This window comes from Myotis nattereri (genome assembly GCF_964212035.1).
Source record: "Myotis nattereri genome assembly, chromosome: X".
NCBI classification, from domain to species: Eukaryota; Metazoa; Chordata; class Mammalia; order Chiroptera; family Vespertilionidae; genus Myotis; species Myotis nattereri.
Genome location: NC_138078.1, coordinates 108762851 through 108784013, shown reverse-complemented (window position 1 = coordinate 108784013; position 21163 = coordinate 108762851). Strand labels below are relative to the sequence as shown.

Genomic DNA, 21163 nt, shown 5'->3' with positions numbered 1-21163 from the left:
ATAAGGTAATATTGAGAACAGTATTCATTTATTTTTTGGAAACAAAACCAATCCAACAGAAATTGCAAAGCAGTAGGCTATTTTTAAGAGATTTGGATGCAGCATAACTGTGGGTTTTTTGTCACAGGTGTTAGACGTGAGCATGCTACCTATTGATGTTACCTAGCATTAAAGATATCCAGTAATTCTTTTCAAAATTCTAAAAGGATTTTAAAAAATCAGTCAGCAGGAAAGAATATTTTTAGTGTGGAAGGAAACATAAGAATCATTTAGATCAACTATCTCATTTCACATGTGAAGAAAATGAGGCCAAGAAAGGCTAAATTAATCCATTCATTTAACATTTACCTATTGCTTACCATGTACCAGCACAGTGGTTGTAGGCTGTATGTAAAGTAGTGAACAAAGCAGACATGATCTCTGACCTCCTAGATCTTATGTTAACATCAAAGGCAGAGATAGGACTAGGACCCAAGTCTCTTTGATGATTCAATAACCCATGTAGCCTGTTGATTTACCCTAATAATTCTAATATCTCTTTATGGTTTCACATAGATAGGTAACCAGTCAAGTGAAGATGGCCATTTATTAAAGCCCTGAATATCTAAGCGTACCACCACAAATTTCCCAGGGAAGGCTTTAAGGTTCTAGAGACTGAAAGGGCAACTTGACATCCATCTGGAAGCAGAAGGGTTATAAATTTAGCTACATAGTAAAACAACATGAATTGGAATCAGGAAATTGGATTTTTAGTCTTGAATCTGCCCGTAACAATATATATGACCATAAAAATATTTTGGGGTGGTTTTCCCAACTTTTAATTATGGCTATTCCAAACATATACAAAAATAGTAGAATAATATTATGAACCCACATGTACAACATACTGACCATGCTCAATAATAGTCAATATCAATACCTCTCCCTTCACTTCTCTGCCAGATTATTTTGAAACAAATCCCAAGAAATTATTTTATTTTTACCCATAAAATTTCAGTGTGTATCTAAAAATATTTCCCTTTAAGATTTAATCACAGTACATTATCAAATTTAACAAGTCCTTATTATACACAGTCAACATTTTCCTGATTGTTTAACTTTTTTTTTTTTTTACAGTTGGTTCATCTCAATCAATATCTAAATAAGGTCCACACCAGTTGATATGTCTCTTTCAGTCCACAGGTTCCCCTTGATCTTTTATTTCTTACAGTTCATGTGTTGAGGAACTAGGATGTTTAACCTGAAGAAGATTTTTAGGGTAGTGAAACTATTCTGTATGATACTATAATGATGGCTACATGTCATTATATATTTGTCTGAACCCATGCACACCACCAAGAGTGAACCCTAAGGTAAACTATGGACTTTGGGTGACTCTGATATATCAGCATAGGTTCATCACATGTAACAAATGTACCATTCTGGTGGGGGATGTCAATAATGGGGGAGGCTATGCATGTGTGAGGGGGAGGGGGTGTACAAGAAATCTCTGTACCTTCCTTTCAATTTTTTTGTGAACCTAAAACTCTAAAAATAGTCTTAAACAAACAAACAAACAAACAAACACATTAGGTTGTTCATCCTTTAGAATTTCTCATGGTCTGAAATTTGTTGACTGCATCTCCATGGTGACATGCCATAAGAAATATTTTAAATGAAAACATACAGAAGAAATTAGAGGGATGAAATGGACACATATCCAAGAAAAACGGCAAAAAACGTATCAGAACAGTATCAGGAAGACTGGTCTCAGAATGTGCTAGGATTTTAAAAAATGACTAGAGAAAATCTTTAATTTATATTCAGAACAAGAAAAAGGAAGTGTAGATCTGCTTATATGTGAATAAATAGTATAATGTAAAATGTTGCTTCACTTCTTTTTCTTCCAATTAAAGATTACTGATAGTCAAACCATACAGGAAAAACCAAAGTGTAAGAATGAGGAAACTGAATCCCAAAGCATTCAAGGAGATACAAGTACCTCCCTAATCTACATGAGTTCAGTTCTCCTGTGCCAGACAAATTATATCCCAGCATACTCTGGGAATTTACAGAGCTCAATCCCTATGTAAAACCTTTGAAGAATCAGAGAGAATGGAAGAGGACAATAAGTAAAACACTCTAATAATCAACACTGGAAAGCAGGTAGATGCTACAAACTATAAACAGATTTGCTTGATGTCAATTCTAAGCAAAATTCTTTTTAAAAAAACACATGTTTTTATTGATTTTCTTAGAGAGAGAGGGAGAGAAAGAAACATGGATATGAGAGAGAAACATTGATCAGCTGCCTCCTGTATGCACCCCAACTGGTTCATAGGGTGACACTCAACCACCCAGCCACACTGGCCAGGAAACCCTTTCCAATTTTAAACTCAAATCTTCATCACTTAAGTGCTATAGCTTTAGGGTAATCAGGACTAAAAATTATGGTGCAAGTGCTTAAGTCTATTTTTATAAAGACCACTGAATTTCTGGGGTTTTAAAGAGCCAGATCCTATCTCTAGTTTCTCACCTTTAAGCTATAGATAGATACTCTGCCCTTTTGGGCTTGGTATTTCTTTACCTCTTACCTGAGGTTATCTGAAAACAAACAAACAAACACACACACACACACACACACACACACACACACACTCTGTAAGCCTTCTGAGAATAGGGAGGAAGGAGTGGGAGACTAAACCTAACATTTAACATCTGGTTCATAGTCAACAACTAGGAACTCAAAGACCTACCTCCTAAAGTATACAAATAAAATTGAGTGATCTCACACTTAACATTTCCATCTCCTGACTTCTCATTATACTGGTTGAAAAGAATATAACAAAACAATTGGACAACACACAGAAAAATGAACTAACAAGGTCTTCTTTATTTTTCTGTTAGCAAGAAGAGTAATTTTTTTAAGGCTCTGAGGAAGAAAGGTGGCTGGCTCTGAAGAAGCTTCTTGTCAGGCTGCAAAATTCTTGACAGACTCCAAAAGCGGTAAAAAGGGGGGAATATGGAAGGAGGGAATACAGAGTGAGTCAGCTAGAATAAATCTGGTGACTTGGGAAACATTTTTCTTATAGGAAGGTGACTACAAAGAGCTTAACAGAGAATTACCCAGTTGCCTGATTTTGTTTGTAACCCCTTCTTTTTCACCTTTGTCATCAGGAAAATATAAAAGTAACATGAGCTTAAGCAGCACCTCAAGGAACTGAATTAAGCACAGCAAAGAACAGCTTGCCTATACAAAGAAGGTGCTGAGATTCTAAGGCTCTTGAGGTGAAAAGGATATGAGCAGATAAGGCCTTAGCCAGTCATTAAAGTAAGCAGATAATTAAAGGGTTTTGCTTTCTAAAGACCAGCAAGCTAAAATAGCAAGATCTAGTGTCAAACTAAAACCAACACAAAAATGTTAAATCTAAATTAGGAATCAGAAGGGTTTTGGTGCTCAGAAAACACTGACATGAAGATTTTCCCCTTACTTAGGCCAGGCAGATAAACAAAACAAAACAAAACCCCACGTAGAACAAAAAATAAAAACAGTTCAAGTTTGGACAACAAGATACTACTTTATTTTATTTTTCCATTGATTTTTAGAGAAAGTAGAATGGATAGGGATAGACAGAGAGAAACATCGATGCGAGAGACACATTGATTGGTTGCCTCCTGCACGCCAGGGCTGGGGAACCTGCAAGCAAGGTACGTGTCCTTGATGAGAATTGAACCTGGGAACCTTCAGTCTGCGGGCGGACACTCTATCCAAACTGCCTAGGGCAGTGGTCGGCAAACTCATTAGTCAACAGAGCCAAATATCAACAGTACAACGACTGAAATTTCTTTTGAGAGCCAAATTTTTTAAACTTAAACTATATAGGTAGGTACACTGTTATTAACTTAATTAGGGTACTCCTAAGGCTCAGGAAGAGCCACACTCAAGGGGCCAAAGAGCCGCATGTGGCTCACGAGCCGCAGTTTGCCGGACACGGGCTAGGGTGACACTATTTAATTTTAAAAACCTTGCTCTAAGTACATAGTTCTTAAAATTGGAACGGAAATGCATATACTAATTTTATTAATTAGTTAGAATCTCAAGTTTTCTAGACTATATGCTAAGTGAAGACCCCCCCCCCGCATAGAACGTGGGGAGTCAAGCAGCACCTACAATCTAATAACAGTGCGCAAAGAAAATAGATCTAAGAGAAAATCATCTGCTGGCCTTTCAAACTCAAATCATTTGTGACAGTACAGCACCCATTCTCATAGCCATATTTAAGCTGGGATTCTACCAACAGTGACAATCTCAACTGAACCTGAAAAGTCTAGGAAGAGCAGGAAAAATAAGTGCTAGGAAGTCATAAATGAGTCTTATTTTCATAGAACAACCTAAAATGTCATGTTTTAACTGGGCAATCAAAAAAAATAGGAATCATGCCCTGGCTAGGTTGCTCAGTTGGTTGGAGTGTCGTCCCAATGTGTCAGGGTTGTGTATTTGATTCTGGGTCAGGGCACATACAGGAATCAACCAATGAATGCATAGATAGGTGGAACAATAAATTGATGTTTCTTGGGTGGCGAGGGAGAGGTCAATGGGGGAAAAAGGAGACTCATGTAATACTTTAAACAATAAATAATTTAAATTAAAAAATCCATGTTTCTCTCCCTCAAAACATCATTAAAAATAAATAAATAAAAATATAAATATAAATAAATAAATAAATAAATAAAAGGAATCTGGCTGGCCGGTGTGCTCAGTGGTGGAGCATTTACCTATGAACCAGGCACATGCCTGGGTTTCGGGCTCGGTGGGGGTGTGCAGGAGTCAGCCAATCAATGATTCTCTCTCATCATGTTTCGAGTTCTCTCTCCCTCTCCTTTCCGCTCTAAAATCAATAAAAAAAAAAAAAAACTAAAAAATTTAGGAATCACTCAAATTTCCCTAAATATATGGCAATACTGGTTTAGTAACAAGATTAACATAAAGCCAAGAATACAGTTATGGCAATAACCTCAATAGGGAATTAGGTCAAGATGTCACATACCTTTATCATCATTTGAGATGATTTTAAGTTTTAAATACTATGAAAGCCAAGAAGTAGAATGTACCTAAAACACCTAGTAACTATTTTATAGATGATATTAATAGAAATAGATGGTGAGGAAATTTGGCATAATAGCTCTATGTTTTTTGTAAGTAGATATTGTGGCAATATTTTTAAACAATCTTTAATGAAATCAAAGGAAATTTTATGATGAAATATAAATCTAGTCACATATAAAGTAATTACAAACTTAAAGTGGACCTTTAAGCAACTATATCTTATCTAAAATGACAACCCAATTTTTCAAAACTGATTTTCGTAATTCATGCAGTTTTATGCCAAATTCTGAGAAAACAGCTTGATAATCTATTTACTGAAAAAATAACAGAAAAATATATCACCTCCCTGGGCCTACTCGAGAATTCTAAACTAAAAACATTCTACTATGAACGTTTACAACCATTAGAAAAACACCCCTGTTAAAATGGTTACTCCAGCCCTGGCTAATGTGGCTGTTGCTTGAGTGGCACCAAGAGGTTGCTGGTTCCATTCCTGGTCAGGGCACATGCCAGAACTGTGGGCTTGATCCCCAGTAGGGGGTGTGCAGGAGGCAGCCAATAGATGTCTCCTCTCTCCCTCTCCCTCCCTTCCTCTCTCTCTCAAATTTATAAAAACATATTTTTAAAAAACAGTAACTCCAAGGTAGGGCACCTATATCACAATGTCCCAATTTGCCAACATGGGGTAGAAAAGAGTCACATCTATACTAATACTCTAAACTAATAAAAGGGTAATATGCAAATTGGTCATGATGCCCTCACAGTCACAACCAGATATGCTAATTAGTCACAACCAATATGCAAACTGACCATCACTCTAATACACAAGATGGCCACCACAAGATGGACGGCAGGGGAGGGCAGTTGTGGGTGATCAGGCCAGCAGGGGATGGCAGGTGGGGGGTACCAGTCCTGCAGGGGAGGGCAGCTGGGGGGGGACCAGGTCTGCAGGGGAGGGCAGTTGGGGGCGATCAGGACAGCAGGGGAGGGCAGTTGGGGGCGACCGGGCCCGCAGGGGAGGGCAGTTGGGGGCAACCGGGCTGGCAGGGGAGGGCAGTTGGGGGCGATTGGGCCGGCAAGGGAGCAGTTAGGTGTCGATCAGGCTGGCAGGGGAGTGGTTAGGGCAGCCGTGGGCAAACTATGGCATGTTTGAAATGAATAAAACTATTGAAATAAAAGACCATACCCTTTTATGTAATGATGTTTACTTTAAATTTATATTAGTTCACACAAACACTCCATCCATGCTTTTGTTCCGGCCCTCCGATCCAGTTTAAGAACCCATTGTGGCCCTTGAGTCAAAAAGTTTGCCCACGGGTTAGGGGGTGATCAGGCTGGCAGGCAGAAGCGGTTAGGGGCAATCAGGCAGGCAGGCAGGTCAGTGGTTGGGAGACAGCAGTCCCGGATTGTGAGAGGGACATCCGACTGCCCGTTTAGGCCCAATCCAGATTGGAGAGGGTGCAGGCTGGGCTGAAGGACCACCCCCCCCCCCGCCCAGTGTATGAATTCTGTGCACCGAGCCTCTAGTCCAGGGGTCCTCAAACTTTTTAAACAGGGGGCCAGTTCACTGTCCCTCAGACCATTGGAGGGCTGGACTATAGTCTAAAAAACAACTATGAACAAATTCCTATGCACACTGCACATATCTTATTTTGAAGTAAAAAAACAAAACGGGAACAAATACAATATTTGTATTTGCATGTGGCCCGCGGGCCGTAGTTTGAGGACCCCTGCTCTAGTCTATTAATAATTTAAAGTAATTCTAACAGCCCTAGCTCGTTTGGCTCAGTGGATAGAGTGTAGGCCTGTGGACTGAAGGGTCCCAAGTTTGATTCTGGTCCAGGACACATGCCTGGGTTGCTGGCTCAGTCCCCGGTGGGGGGGTGTGTGGGAGGCAGCTGATCAATGATTCTCTCTCATCATTGATGTTTCTATCCCTCCCTCTCCCTTCCTCTCTGAGGCCAGTAAAAATATATTTAAAAATAAAAATAACAATACATAAAATTTAAAAATTCTAATAAAAATTGCAACAGAAACAGACAATTCAATATATGATTGTCTTTAGAAGTCAGTACTAATACAATCATACTAAATCACACTGTCATTTACTTTCAAAAGTAAACAATCAAGTTGTTGAGTTAAAAGCCAATATTACAAAAGCTAATGCGCCAATATGACTTTGTAAGTTATGTAAAACATCCAATGCTGTACTAATTTTTAAAAGTAAATGCTAATAACTTTATATAGGCTACTCTATGTAGAATTTAGAGCTCTAAAGAACCTGTCAAACCCATTTCTTAAAACATTTAAATAAGTCAATTCTTTACTTTTCTTATTCCAAGTTTACTGCTCAGCACGAAAGATGGGCAGAGAAATAAAAATCAAACCAAATCATTTATTTTGTTTCTTAAATTAAAAATATTTTACTGTTATCTGGTGCAAGGTTTGATGGGAAAGGTAGTTTTAAACTAATGACTGAATTGAGGTTTTGGTATAATTGGTTGCTTTTAATTATTTATGTTTTTCATCAATATCATGAATAATAGAAAATTGTAATATTTCAGTGAGATTTAATATTAAGCACTTTCCTGTATAAATTCTATTTACGTGCTTTATGTATTTGAATTTCTACTTCTGCATTCTTTAATAAAATATGTATTAAATATTTGATGATATATTTTTAAATGTTTTTTATTTCAGAGAGAGAAACACTGATGAGAGAGAAACATTGATCAGCTGCGTCCTGCACACCCCCCCTCACTGAGGATTGAGACTGCAACCTGGGCATGGGCCTTGATGGGGAATCGAACCAGAGACCTCCTGATATATGGGAAGACACTCAACTGAGCCACACTGGCCAGGCAGATTTGATAAATATTTTATTTTTATTTTTTTATCTATTTTTTGATAAATATTTTAGAAAAATCTCAAATTACCTAGAATGCTTATATACATAAAACATTCTGTAGGCCAAATTTATTGTTTATTATAAAAAAGATTATTTAATCTTATTTACATGTTAAAGAGTAATTACTGATATAATTTTTCTAATTGTCTACCTAGTAAAAATGCATCTTCCCTATTAATCTGACAGCCAATAGAGGTTTGATTAGGTGGAAAATATTAATAACTACCACATGCATTCATTGTGACTGTTAGAAAATACTTTTGAGGGGAAGAAAAAAGAAAAACACTGTATTTCCAATTAGTGGCTTGTAGCCAAAATATGATTCAGAATTATACCAAAAAAACCCAAAAAACTTCCCCCAAAAATTGAAACACCAAATACTGTGACCTAAGTTAAACAACTGACAACAATCTAAACAACAAGTACAGAAAAAAATCTGTGATTAAGGCTTTTTGATGAGGCACAGAAGCCCAAATCAGCAGTGGCTTACCTCTTGATGGGTTTTCCCTTAGGGACAAACAACATACCTTTAAAATGCAGTTAGCAGTGTCTGGGATTCCAGCTCTTTCAGTAGCAAGGTTACTTTCTGACCCAGCTACCATAACATAATGAATTCTATCAAAGCTTAGAAAGAAGAGCGTAAGAATATTGCTTTCATTATTTTAAACAGTAAATTATATATTCCTAAATGGCAGAAGAGTTAGCCTCATCATTCCAATAATTCATATGTAAAACACAGAATCATAAATGTTTAGTTTACAAAAGGAAAGTAAGAAAGAACCTAATGTTTATATCTCCATTTAAAACCATAATTAGTGAAGTTCTACTTTTGCTGGCTACTCCTTATCTATTTTGAGCTAACTTTTCATATTTGTAAAATTAGGATAATTGTTCTACCTATGTCACAAAAATTGTCCTTCAGAACAGAACTACAGGATGATCAGAAGAGGTAATGTGAGTAAAAGTACTTGGGAAACTAAACACCAACTTTAGTTGACAGTATGGCATTATCATTCTTTACATGTAACAACATGTAGAACTATAATTATCTTTCTTACTGTGAACACATTTATCACTGGGAAAAAAAGTTGGTAACAAGGAATTGATATGACTGCAGGATAACTGGCGACACCTCCCAAGGTTTCACTGTTTTTGTTTTTTTTAAATTAAATTTATTGGGTGAAATTGGTTAATGCAAGGCTTAACTGTTAACATTTAATATTTGCTGAGTACAGGATGTCTCCAAGTTACAAAGGTCCCATAAATATAAATCCAAACTACTGTCCTTGCCTCAGCCCCTCCCCATTTCTTCTCTCTTCACTTTGATAGGAACTGGTGTGTGTGTGTAAGAGAGAGAACCAGGAAGTTCCAAAGTAGAAGCATGAAGAGTAGTGAACGCCACAGAGCAAGGATGGGAATGTTTGGCCTGTGAGCCGTATAAGGTCCATGAAATCATTTGCCCCTGCCAAGCTATTAGGGATGAGTTAATTAAATGTTTGACCAAATATAGCAGGCTAATTTTAAGTTGATAATTTTGTATGGCTTAAGAATGATGTTATAAATATTCAAATGGCCCTTGCCAGAAAAAGGGTTCCCCACCCCTGCCATAGAGTCTGCTTGCCTATGCACCATTCCTATCACCACTTAAATCTTTTTTTCTGCTACTGAAACCCTTTATCACTATTACACATCAACTGTGGACATCTTTATGCTGGGAAATAAGGAAAAGGTTAAAAGTCAACAGTTAAGAGCTATGTCCTGGGACAAACAGGGATAGTAAAGTTCACTTACAGAAAAAAAGACTGATCTCAGTCATTAGCCTTAATCTCTAAAGCCAATCCAATAAAGATAAAACACCAATTCCAAATATTGACAAACCTACTCACTTTCACTCAACAAAGGTGCTAGTTTTATCAATTCATTCTGCTTACCTATCTTCCACTAACCCAGGGGTCCTCAAACTACGGCCCGCGGGCCACATGCAAATACAAATATTGTATTTGTTCCCGTTTTGGTTTTTTACTTCAAAATAAGATATGTGCAGTGTGCATAGGAATTTGTTCATAGGTTTTTTTTAGACTATAGTCCGGCCCTCCAACGGTCTGAGGGACAGTGAACTGGCCCCCTGTTTAAAAAGTTTGAGGACCCCTGCACTAACCCAATAACCTACCCCTTCCTGTGATGCTAACCAATCCCACTTACTAATGCATGCACTATATCCAATATAATGGATCTTTCCCTTACTCTCCCAAAGACCCACACATTATATTTATTTATTGATTGGTTGATTTAAAAAAATGTTTTTATTGATTTCAGAGAGAGGAAGGGCGAGAGATAGAAACATCAATGATGAGAGAGAATCATTGATCAGCTGCCTCCTACACGCCCCCTACTGGAGATGGCGCTTGCATCTAGCAAGTGTCCTAACCAGGAATTGAACTGTGACCTCTGGGTTCATAGATTGACGTTGAACCATTGGGCAACACTGGCCGGGCCTACCCATTATATTCAACCGAGGCGTGGGGAACATCCAGACCACAGACAGTATTAGGCTTGTGAAATCATTTAGTCTGGCCCTCCCAAGGCATTAGGAATGAGTTCATTAAATGTTTGATCAAATATAGCAGGCTAATTTTTAAGTTGATAATTTTGTATGGCCTGTGAATGATGTTAAAATACCCAAATGGCCTTGGCAGAAAAAAGGTTCCCTGCTCCTGATTTAAACCATCACTGTTACTTCTCAGATGTAAGGGACAATAAGTTATGTTAGAAAAAAATCTCTGTACTAATGACATTGATTAAATAGGAAGGAGAAAGCTGGAGGTGAATGGGGTGGAAATGGGGCTGGGGAAAATGTTCAAACCATCTGCCATATCAATTTGATATGGATAGATAAGCATATTTTAAAATAGAGTTTTTTAAAACACATCCAAATTGCTAATGCTACTGCTAATAACCAGAAAGATGATTCCTTCAGTCTTTCAATTTAAATAAAAAACTTTCAGGAACAAATTTAAAAGAGGACTATGGATATTAAGTCATCCATGGATAGTCTTTCCAATTCAAAAGCAATGACAGAAAGAGCACTCCCACCCCTTCTCTTTGCCTACTTAGTAAACAGGATGTCTACTTCTGAGAAAGTGAGTTTGAATAAAGCTCTACATTCTATTTATTGGTTCTTGAGAAAGCTTGACCTGTGGTTCATAAAAATGTCCGTGGTTCAATGTGTTGGTACTGGAATAATCTATTACGATTAGTAGTGGTCAAGTAGGTCTTATACAGGAATGGCTTGCACTGTTACAGGATGCCTATTGGAAAATATTGTTAAAGTTTTCTGTTAGAAGGTACCAAAAATTTTATGCTTCACTCTTGGCCTTTCTTTTCTTAAACAGTTTATCGCCTCCTCCCTCCCCCCCCGCCCCCCGCCTCCGCTTCCTCTTTAAAATTTTAAGGATTAGGGCCCTGTGGAAAAAGTAAAACTTTTTCTGCTTTTAAGACTATTTGTGCAATTAAAATAAAGTTCTCATTGGGGCATTATCAGAATTTAACCACTGTCTTGAATAGGATACACTGGTCTTACAATGAAACTATTCAAGTCACAATTTCAATACAAATCCAAGGCAGGAATTTAATTTAATCATTTATGAAGTTACAAGCTTACCACATACTCTTCTAATTCAGAAATATAAACACTTTTTGAAAAGCACACACAATGTCTTAAGACTAAAATTCTGATTAAAAAAATTACTTATTGTTATGTAAGAATATGGATAATGAAATCTACTAAATTATTAACAGATTAACCACCTCCAATTCAGTTAAACCAAGAGATTAACTGTGCATATTTACAAGTTATTGCTACAACATATAATATTAGCAAGCATGCGCATCCAAAACAAACACTAACACAAACACTGATATATAAACTAATATATCATTTCTTCAATAGCCTTAGTTTTAGGAAGACAACTAAATACTTATAATTTAAAACTAATTTAATTATATGAATTCTGAAGTTTTGATAAAATATGTATTTGTTAATTAAATAGAAAGACTTATAATAAAGACCTATATAACTATTCAGTCTTTATTTTTCTTTTCCTGTTTATTCAAAGGCTACAAAAGAAAGATAACCTTTCCTCTTCAATTTCTAAAGTTTTCCCAAATTCAAATGAATAAATCTAAAGGCCAAACATTCTTTCTATAACCTACAGAAATTATTTTTGTTAGAAACCATATTACTTATTAGGTGGTTGTTGATGAATCAAGGTGCTTTTAAGTCACTTCAGGTAGTTAGTGATGATCTGGAGTCTAAATCACATCTGCACATGTATTTCTTAAATGGTCTCTCTTTGATCTTTAAATTTATTCTCGTTGATATTACAAAGGGGCAGCCATTGAATCCGAGTGATGCAATGCATTCAATCTTCAAGACAACGACTAACAATGGAACTGAGAAAATTAGTATGAGGAAATTGTTGCCTAAATGTGTCCTTGTTAAATTATGTATGTTTAAAATGTTTGGAGACAAAAAGGGTTTGTGGACCTAAAACCAACTGACCCTGATGGAATGCCAAACTGTAAATTGCCAGACAGCTGTAGCTGGCAATAAAATGCTAAGACCTGAAGAGCTGTAGCAGAACCTGATTATATGGTAATCCTAATATCTGAGAGAAGGCAAAAGAGCTAGAAGAATAACTGATAGGCTGGTAGCTATAGTAACCAAGATAAATTTGTATACTGACTGGGGAAAAACATTAGGGTTGCCATCAGGTATGAGGCCCACATTATGTCTTACGTGCTTTTTCCTCAAATTTGAATCATGAAATGACAGACTAACACAAAGACTGTTCAATTTGAATTAAGAAAATGAATAGGGCTCTGCTCTGAAGAGTAAGGAAAGCACCCAATTAAAGGTTTAGCTGGTTAACAGAATAACATCCAACATCTAGAGGGGAACAGACCTTAAGAATGTTGGTAGAAATTAGCTTAGCTCTGGGTAGAAAATAGAAATGTAAGTTAATTATCAATTCCAGTTAAACATCAGAAAGACATCATAAAGTACCTGCAGTTTTTATTACTTTAAATTTTGTTTGAAGTATTTCATTGGGCTATTAATTATTAATCTCTTATAGAAAGGTTTATTTAATTCACTGTGTAGCTACATATCTAAAATAGTACTAAATGGTGTTATTTGCCATATTTCAGTTATCAATGCCCCAGGGAGCAGCCTTATAACCTGCTCTCTACACAGTCTGTAGGGCTACCTTCACCACCTTCACCTCCATCCATCACCACCACCCTTAAGATCACCTACTTCCTCCACCCATACTAACCCAGGAAGTAATTAGTAGAATTGCAGGCAGAGTATGAGGAAGCAAACAGCCTCATCAAGGGGCTTCCCTGGCAAATTCACCTGATTTTGTCAAAGTTAAAACAATGGACTGAAGAGAACACACAGTTTTGTGTAATGTATATGTTACAAAATAAGCCTCAAATACCAACAACTGGAAATTATTTTCTGTTCTGTAGGATCACTACTGAACTGTAGATATCCTAAATCTATCTAGGTTTTTAACATTTTAAATATCAAATTTTATCTACCCCACTTTATGCAGTAGATTATCACAAGAACAGAATAAAGTTTTCAGTTTATAGAAGTTTGTACAGATTCAAAGTTAGCCCCCAAACTACAATACTACTACCATTGTCCTATCTCTATCAGTGGCCAATTGACAATTGGAGACCACTAAATTAGAACTTGAATTTACTAATTAACATGTAGGTTTTCTCACTTCAATATGATGTTACCTGGGTGTGATAAAACAGCATTTACAAATATATTCCCATCAATCCACATAGCCAACAGCAATAAAATATAATCTGATTAAATACCAACTCATGAACAGCCATTTTTTAAGGAATCTTTCCACAAATAACCCTTATCCACAAATATTTTTTATTAAAACTTGTATCAATTTTCAACTCAGAGAGAAATGTTTATGATGCCCAAGTAAAGTGAGAAGCTGTTTTCATCAAAGGAAGCTGTGCAACTTTTTGTTTTTTAGGATAAATTCTTCAGGACAGTTTGATCTCAGTTCTTATGGTTTGAAAATCAAGATTTCACTATTACTCTAATCTACAAAGATAGACTGCAGTTGACACTAACTAGATTGCTAAAAATAAAACAAAATAAGTAACCACCACTGTTCCTAGATCAGCTATTCTGTAATCTTTGTTCATCCTGGAGAAAATTAGTGGGCAAAATTCAAGATCCTAGAACAATGTCTTCTGACAGCAAGATATGAAAAAACATAATCTCAGTAGATGAGAGTAAACCATCTCAAGAGCCCTGCTAATAGGGTAAATGCCAAAAACCTACAGCAGGGATACTCAGCAAGCAATACTTTCCCTCCTTCCACAGACAAGGCAACATGGAATAAATGAGCAACCAGGAGACTGGAGTTCTAGTTCCCAGTCCGCCACTAATCAGCAATGTGTCACTTCCCTTCTCTGAGCCTAGATTTCTTCCAGTTAAATGGGAGGCCTGGATTAAATGATCTCCCAGTCTCCCTACTCTGAAAATGTTACCATTCTATCATTCCTTCCAACACCTCAAAATATTTTGGTTGCCATGAAAAAAGAATTTTAAATAAAGAATGCTCAAAATGTCACATTTATTTTTATAACATGTTCTCAGTGCCAGCCTTTAGTATGCATATGTATAATCCACAAATTAGCAGGAACATTCATCTCATATAGAATTTACCCAGTAAATCTTTAATTTGAAATCTACAGGTTTTGCATCATATCCCAATAGCATCAAGTTTGTTCACTTAAAAACTAAAATAAAATCATAGAAAGATTTCCTAAGAACAAAAGTTTATCAATAAAAGCACACTATTAAACCTCAATATGACAGACTTTTACAGTTGGGAGGGTTCTCAGAATCTCCTCAATTTAAAGATGAGGAAATGAAATGACTCATAGTCCAGGGCTTTTTTCTACTATACCACACTTCCTCCTCCCCTTCCTGCTTTATCAAAAGACAGAATGGTAGCAGAAAAAACAATACTAGACTGAAACTAATCGAAACTAATCTGGATTATAGTCCTAACTCTGTTACTGATTTGCTGTGGCACCTTGGACAAGTCACTTTCCCTCTCTGAGCTTTGGTTTTCATAACATTTTATATGGGGTTTAACTAGATGTCCCTTCTAGCTGTAGCACACCATGATCTTATAAAATTCCTATCTGAAAAAACAAAAACAAAATACACATTCCTGAAAGAGAAAGTGGGAACCGCTAGTCAAGAGAACTGAAAAGTTTGGGCTGCTGGTTTTAAATAGATGCATCAGTTCAATTCAGCAAGTAGGTCCTAAAGCATTTTACTTCAGACACACACACACACACACACACACAGTGTGAGGCTGCTATGATGCATTGGAAAAAATATACTAAAGTAGGAGTCTGGAGAATTGGTTTTTAATTCCAGCTCTGTCACAAGTGTTGCCTCCTAGGCCAATTCATTAACTTCTTTGAGCCTAAGGTTCCTCATATATAAAAATGGAGATAAGAATAAGAAAACCTGACCTAAAGTATCAACCAAAATAAAGCATTATAAATGTGGTATATATTGCAAAGCTGATCAAGTGGAGATGATCTGCCACTGTGGAAAAGTAGGCTGCATTGGAATAAAAAGTCTGCCTATAAAAAACTGATTTTTAACTTATTAAATTTGCTTTCAAAGTGTAGAATAAAGCTGAAAATACCACTGGAGGGGAATAGAAAAAAAACAGTATTAGGAAATGGATTATGTATTTGGATTCCACTAATTAACAAAAATGAAATAACTCTCAACTGCCCACTCAGTTTACTACAAATTTGGTGAAATGGTCTGTGTACTCTAGAACATACAATAGCAAGAAGCATATATTTTCTACTTTTTAAAATCCTCACCTGAGGATATGTTTTTCTTGAATTAGAGAGGAAGAGAGAGGTAGAAACGTCAATGTGAGAGAGAAACATTGATAGGTTGCCTTGCATATGCACACCAGGACAGGGGATTGAACCCCCAACCTGGTAGGTGCCCTGACCAGGAATCGAACCCCTGACCTTTCGGTGTACAGGGCAATGCTCAAACAACAAGCCACACTGGCCAGGGTGCAAGAAACATTTTTTCAAGTGCCCAAACTCAGTCTGTTAACCTCTTAGTTTGTATGTTGTGCTACTTTGGTTCACATCAAAGGACAGAAGATATTCTGATGACCAGGTATCTAGTGACCTCATCTGTTTTCACAGATCAAGATTTCTCACTGCATTTCTAGGTCTCCTCACAGTACCTTATGCAAATGACAAAACTTGTCACAAAGGATAGAGGATATGTTAATTATGCCAACCTTTGCTATCCTGGCAGTACTGTTAGTTCTTTTCAGATGCAGTTCTCCAGGTGAGTCTAATTCTCTTCCAAATCCCCTGACTATTACAGGATGAAGCCATGAAATTGAGACTGACATAGTAGTTTTATCCATAGGGCTCAACAGGCTAAACATTTGGGCAGGTTAGAGTTAAAATTAGAACACTGGGTCCCAAGAGATAAGTTTTTACTTTTCACCTAGTATCAAAGGATCAAAGAGCTTGAGAAGCTATATTGTCCCATGAGGGAAGAAATGACTCTATCAATTCTATCAAAATGACTCATCAGTTTAGACAAGTTAAATAGCTCCAAGTTTTGCATACTTCCTCCCAAAGTAAGCACTGTATGATGTTAATTTTGCTAATTCCAAGAAAGGAAGGAGCAGGGAATAAACATTTGAGTTCTTTCTCTGTGCCAGGTGCTAGACTTGGCAGTTTACACAGCTGCTGATATGACTGTCCTTCGAAATTAAATGTTTTATTCATTAGAAAAGAACCACTATTCACACAGTTCTAAATTGATTACAATCCTATACATCAATTGTTATTTCCCTCCCCACTCCACACATACATAAGTACTAAAGAATTAGGTTTCATTTAAACTGAACTGAAAGTTCATTACTTTGAGGGGGAAACCACAAAAATAAAATTTAACTTCAAGGGGACCCAATGTATTTGGAAATCCAAATGTATTTTCTATACTCTATCATTTAGCTATCAACTTGTTTCAGATACTGAATTTGAAGGAGATTCAGTGAAATCTCAAGATTGGCCATTCCTACCCCCCAAATCCCCTCGTAGTGATATGAAGAAGGTATGAAGAAGGTTGTTGGAAACACACACATCAGGATTTATCTATGTACATTCTTTGACTTTATTGCTGTAATTTTTTTGGTAATACATTATATATTAGGTTTTAAAACGACTTCTAGAATGTAAGGATAACTTTGCTTGCATCAAACAAGGTCTTTCTTCCAAGGAGTAAGCTTGAAAATTGATGGCAGTTGACTGTGTTAGTGCCTTACATTAACATACCAATTTTACTAATTCTCAAGTTCTTACACCATGAACATATATATTTTACTGCCTCTAGTCCCACACGAGTCCATAGAAGAGTGTGGCAAAATCTCTATAAATATTATTCCAACTTGGAATAGTGGAGGAGTGGGTAAATAAAAGTCCTAGTCAAGGGAAGCATTCCAACTACTGTATTTCCTACTCAGAATCTCCCATATTAATCACCACTAAAGCATCTTGCAGAATTAGATAAAAAGCACAAAGCTGTGGGTCTCCTTTCAACCACCAGATTACTCAGCACTTGTTTGTATCTCTGTAGTCGGTTGTTATACATTTATGTGCGGCTACCTTTTAAGACTGCATTCTCCCTAATGGTAAAGGACCTTCAATTTCCTTTGCCTCACGGTAAGGTGGCATTTTAATAAAACACTGTTGATCTAGAGTACATCAGCTAGAGGACTTTCCTAAGTAAACACCCAACCCTTTTCGCCACTCATTTTCTTTCTGTGCAAGGAAAAGAGGATGGTAAATCAGGCGAGTTACGGCTACCTCTAAAATAGGTAAGGTAGCGGCAAAAGAAAGAAAAAAAAAGGGAAATGTAATTTCTTCTGTTATTGATTCTTTTATCTATGGAAATCCAAGGCCAGACGGATGTTTCAAATGTAAGCTCTGAACCTCACAAAAACAAATCGCCGGCTTTCCGGCTTTCAGGCACGTGAGCTGTCCCACCTCGCAGAAAGCTGGGGAAGACGAAAAAGGGGTTCTCTTGGAGCCCCAGAGGCCTCTAACCAGGGAAAGGGGTTTGCCCGAGGTGGGCGATCCCCCATCCTAGACTCACTGAAGTGCTGGAGACAGGAGCAGCGGTGGCGGACACAGCGGGACCAGCGAGGGGTGAAGGGGGACGGCACAGGGGAAGCCGGGTGACCGTGACGCCCGGCTCCTGGGCCATAGCTACTTACCCTACAGGGTAGCCACCCCCTAGGTGCACATCTTCTGGGGCATCAAAGAATTCTTCGGTGTCGCTTTCCGACGCCATTTATAGGACACACCCGCGGGTGAGGGGGCCGACGCCGCCTAGGAGGGTGACTCTCGTCTCCTCGTCTTCCTCCACCTCGGCAAGACCGTGGGAGGTGAGTCCCGCGCGAGGATGAGGAGTGAAAGGACGTTCTTAAGTGAGGAACCGGTTAGGAGCAGGGGGGCGCCGTCAGAAGCGGGGCTGCGGGAATGACCGGCAAAGCGGCCGTCTGAAGAGATGAGACGGCGTTGGGTCCAAGGACTGTTGCAGCCGCCGCTCCCCGCAATAGGTGTATAACCAGAGCAAGAGGCGGTGTCTCTCGTCAAAGGGGGAGGGCGGGCGCGCGGACTACAGCCGCTCCGGTTTCTCCCGCAGCAGCAATTACAGCAGCTGTGAGAGCTAGTTGTCCGCAAAATACGGACGCGCACCTACCCTCGCGAGATTTCGGGCGGGGGCCGGTAACGCGTGGGCGGGGCGAAGAGGGGGCGGGGGCGGTTCCAGAGGGGCAGTGCTCGGATTTCTTCAGCCCCAGAAGCCTATCAAAACGGCGCAAGCGCGTTGAGGGCGTTCAGTGAGGGCCGGAAGTAGCCTAGAAGGGTGGGGCAGAGCTCCAAAGGGAGGAGTCTAGAACCTGCGCAGGAGCGGCGTGGTACCCCGGCTTTGAGGGAGCGCTCCCCGACGTATGTGGTGGTTCGGAGAACCTTTTACCCACTAACTCTACAGTTCCTGAGTGAGGCATTTTCAGAGGGGTGATTTTATTTTTTTCTTAAGAGAAAATAGGAAACGTTGGCATTGTGGTTTGCATTTGCATTTACATCGTCTTAATTTATCCAAACCCTGAATAGCCCACCCTAGGGCATAGGCAGGTCCACCGCCTCCAGCGTTACTAGGATGGCGTGCCCTATTTACTTACAATATCTCTAATTGAGATCCCTAGATATGGTCCTGTGGGCCACAGGGTGGGGTCCATTAGAAATGTGGGGAGTGTACCAGTTCCATGGAGTAATGATGGATTTGTTGTTGGAGCTGAGCCAGTTATGGCCTCCGGTTATTTTTTTCTCCATAAATATCTGTTGCTGCCCACACCTAATGTGAAGGAAATTCTTATATACTGTCCAAGATGTGCATCAGTCAAATGGTAAATGCTATATACTGAGCAGATATCCTTGCAAGGCTAAGAGCAAGTAACTATATTCTGATTCTCGACTTCCCAATATCAAGTGATGAAAATAAGTACTTTATAAAAGACTAATATGTTCTTTCTTAAACAACAGATCATTGACAATCAAAGTGATTACATTAACTTTCTATATGATCGTGAAGTACATTTATTTTTATTTTTCCCATTGGCATGGCAGGAGAGCTCTCTGAGCTGTTTGGGCAGCCTCAAGTATTGCTAAGGATGGCTGCAGAAAAGATTGGCTTAGGACAGGGGCATGGCCACAGAACAGCCCAAATAGGACTGTAGATTCCTCCTTGTAAAGCAACCAGGAAAAGATCTGGCATTGTCTGGCAGACTTGTGTAAAACCAAATGCCAGGTATTGTGTACTGTAAGACGCCAGGGAGTTCAGGGAAAACACTGCATATTTAAATATGGTAATATTTCTTGCAGCAAACCATACAATTATTCATACTGGGTAAATAAATACCAGTAAATAGCCTCATTCAGTTTAGGTCAGATACTGCCAAATAAGTGTAGGTTAGATCAATTTGACTGTCAAATAAGTTACTAAAAAAATACAAAATAAAAATTTTTGGTTTCCAGAGCTTTTTGTATTTCAGAATTGTAGGAAAGGGATTTCTAAACCATTGTAAGGAAATGACTTTGGTCACACTCCAGTAATTGTTAGTTTTTAAACAGGTTAATTTCCCAGGTACAACAATGTATCTTAAAAGTACTAACTTATTATTTTGTTGCTCACTGGAAAAGATGATTTTTTCTTATGAATTATGGAGAGAGATAAATAAATAACCTACCTGAATTTATTATCTTCCTAGTTATCTAGTATGAAATTTATATTTGCTTTAAACTTTAAAGTTTGTAATCATGTACTGTTCTAGGTGCTGAGGACAATTCAACAATGAAGAAGACAACTTAATTCTTGTCTCCAGGAGCTCACAATCTAGGAATGAAGACAAACCTGGAGTCCTAATCTGGTGCTTTTTTCACTATACCATAACACCTCTCTTGGACCTCTTAAGGTACCTTAAACACTGTACTTAGAAAAAAGTCAAAACAGAATAGAAATAATAAGCTGATAATATTTTTAGAGCTATTAAAGTTGTTTATTAAATTTTTTTTAGTGGTATGAGGAAGTGAATTTTTCTGGGAACGTTAAAACCTATACGTACCACCTATCATCCTTTTTTTAAAAAAATTAAATTTATTGGGATAACAGTGGTTAATAACATGATTATCATCTTTTTTAAAGGTCTGAAAAGATGTGTTTGTTTTGCTTGCGAAATCTGTTCTTGAGTGTTTAAAGCAGAAGGTATTAGGTTTAGTCCAAGGCAGTGGTTTTGAAACTTTTCTCCGTTTTAGAAATGAAACCCTTTAGTCAAACCTATTTCATGCAAAAGTCCATATGTCATAAAAATAAAAACTTCTCTAGTTGAAGCAGTGATAGTTCAGATCACTGCCTGCTTGGCCATCTCTAAGCCTCCATAGACTACTCCCAAGGCTTTATTAATAAAAAAGAAAGTGAAAACTATTGGTCCAAA

General features: G+C 37.9%; 1 protein-coding gene across 1 annotated transcript in view; it reads right to left on the bottom strand.

Moving 5' to 3' along the window:
- Positions 1–18879, bottom strand: part of WDR44 (WD repeat domain 44) — a 103989-nt gene extending 85110 nt beyond the window's left edge. The window contains exon 1 of the mRNA XM_081081524.1: positions 18386–18879. Coding sequence (XP_080937650.1) covers positions 18386–18462 — 77 coding nt within the window. The 5' untranslated portion in view covers positions 18463–18879. The remainder of the gene's footprint in view (positions 1–18385) is intronic.
- Between the last annotated feature and the right edge of the window lie 2284 nt (positions 18880–21163).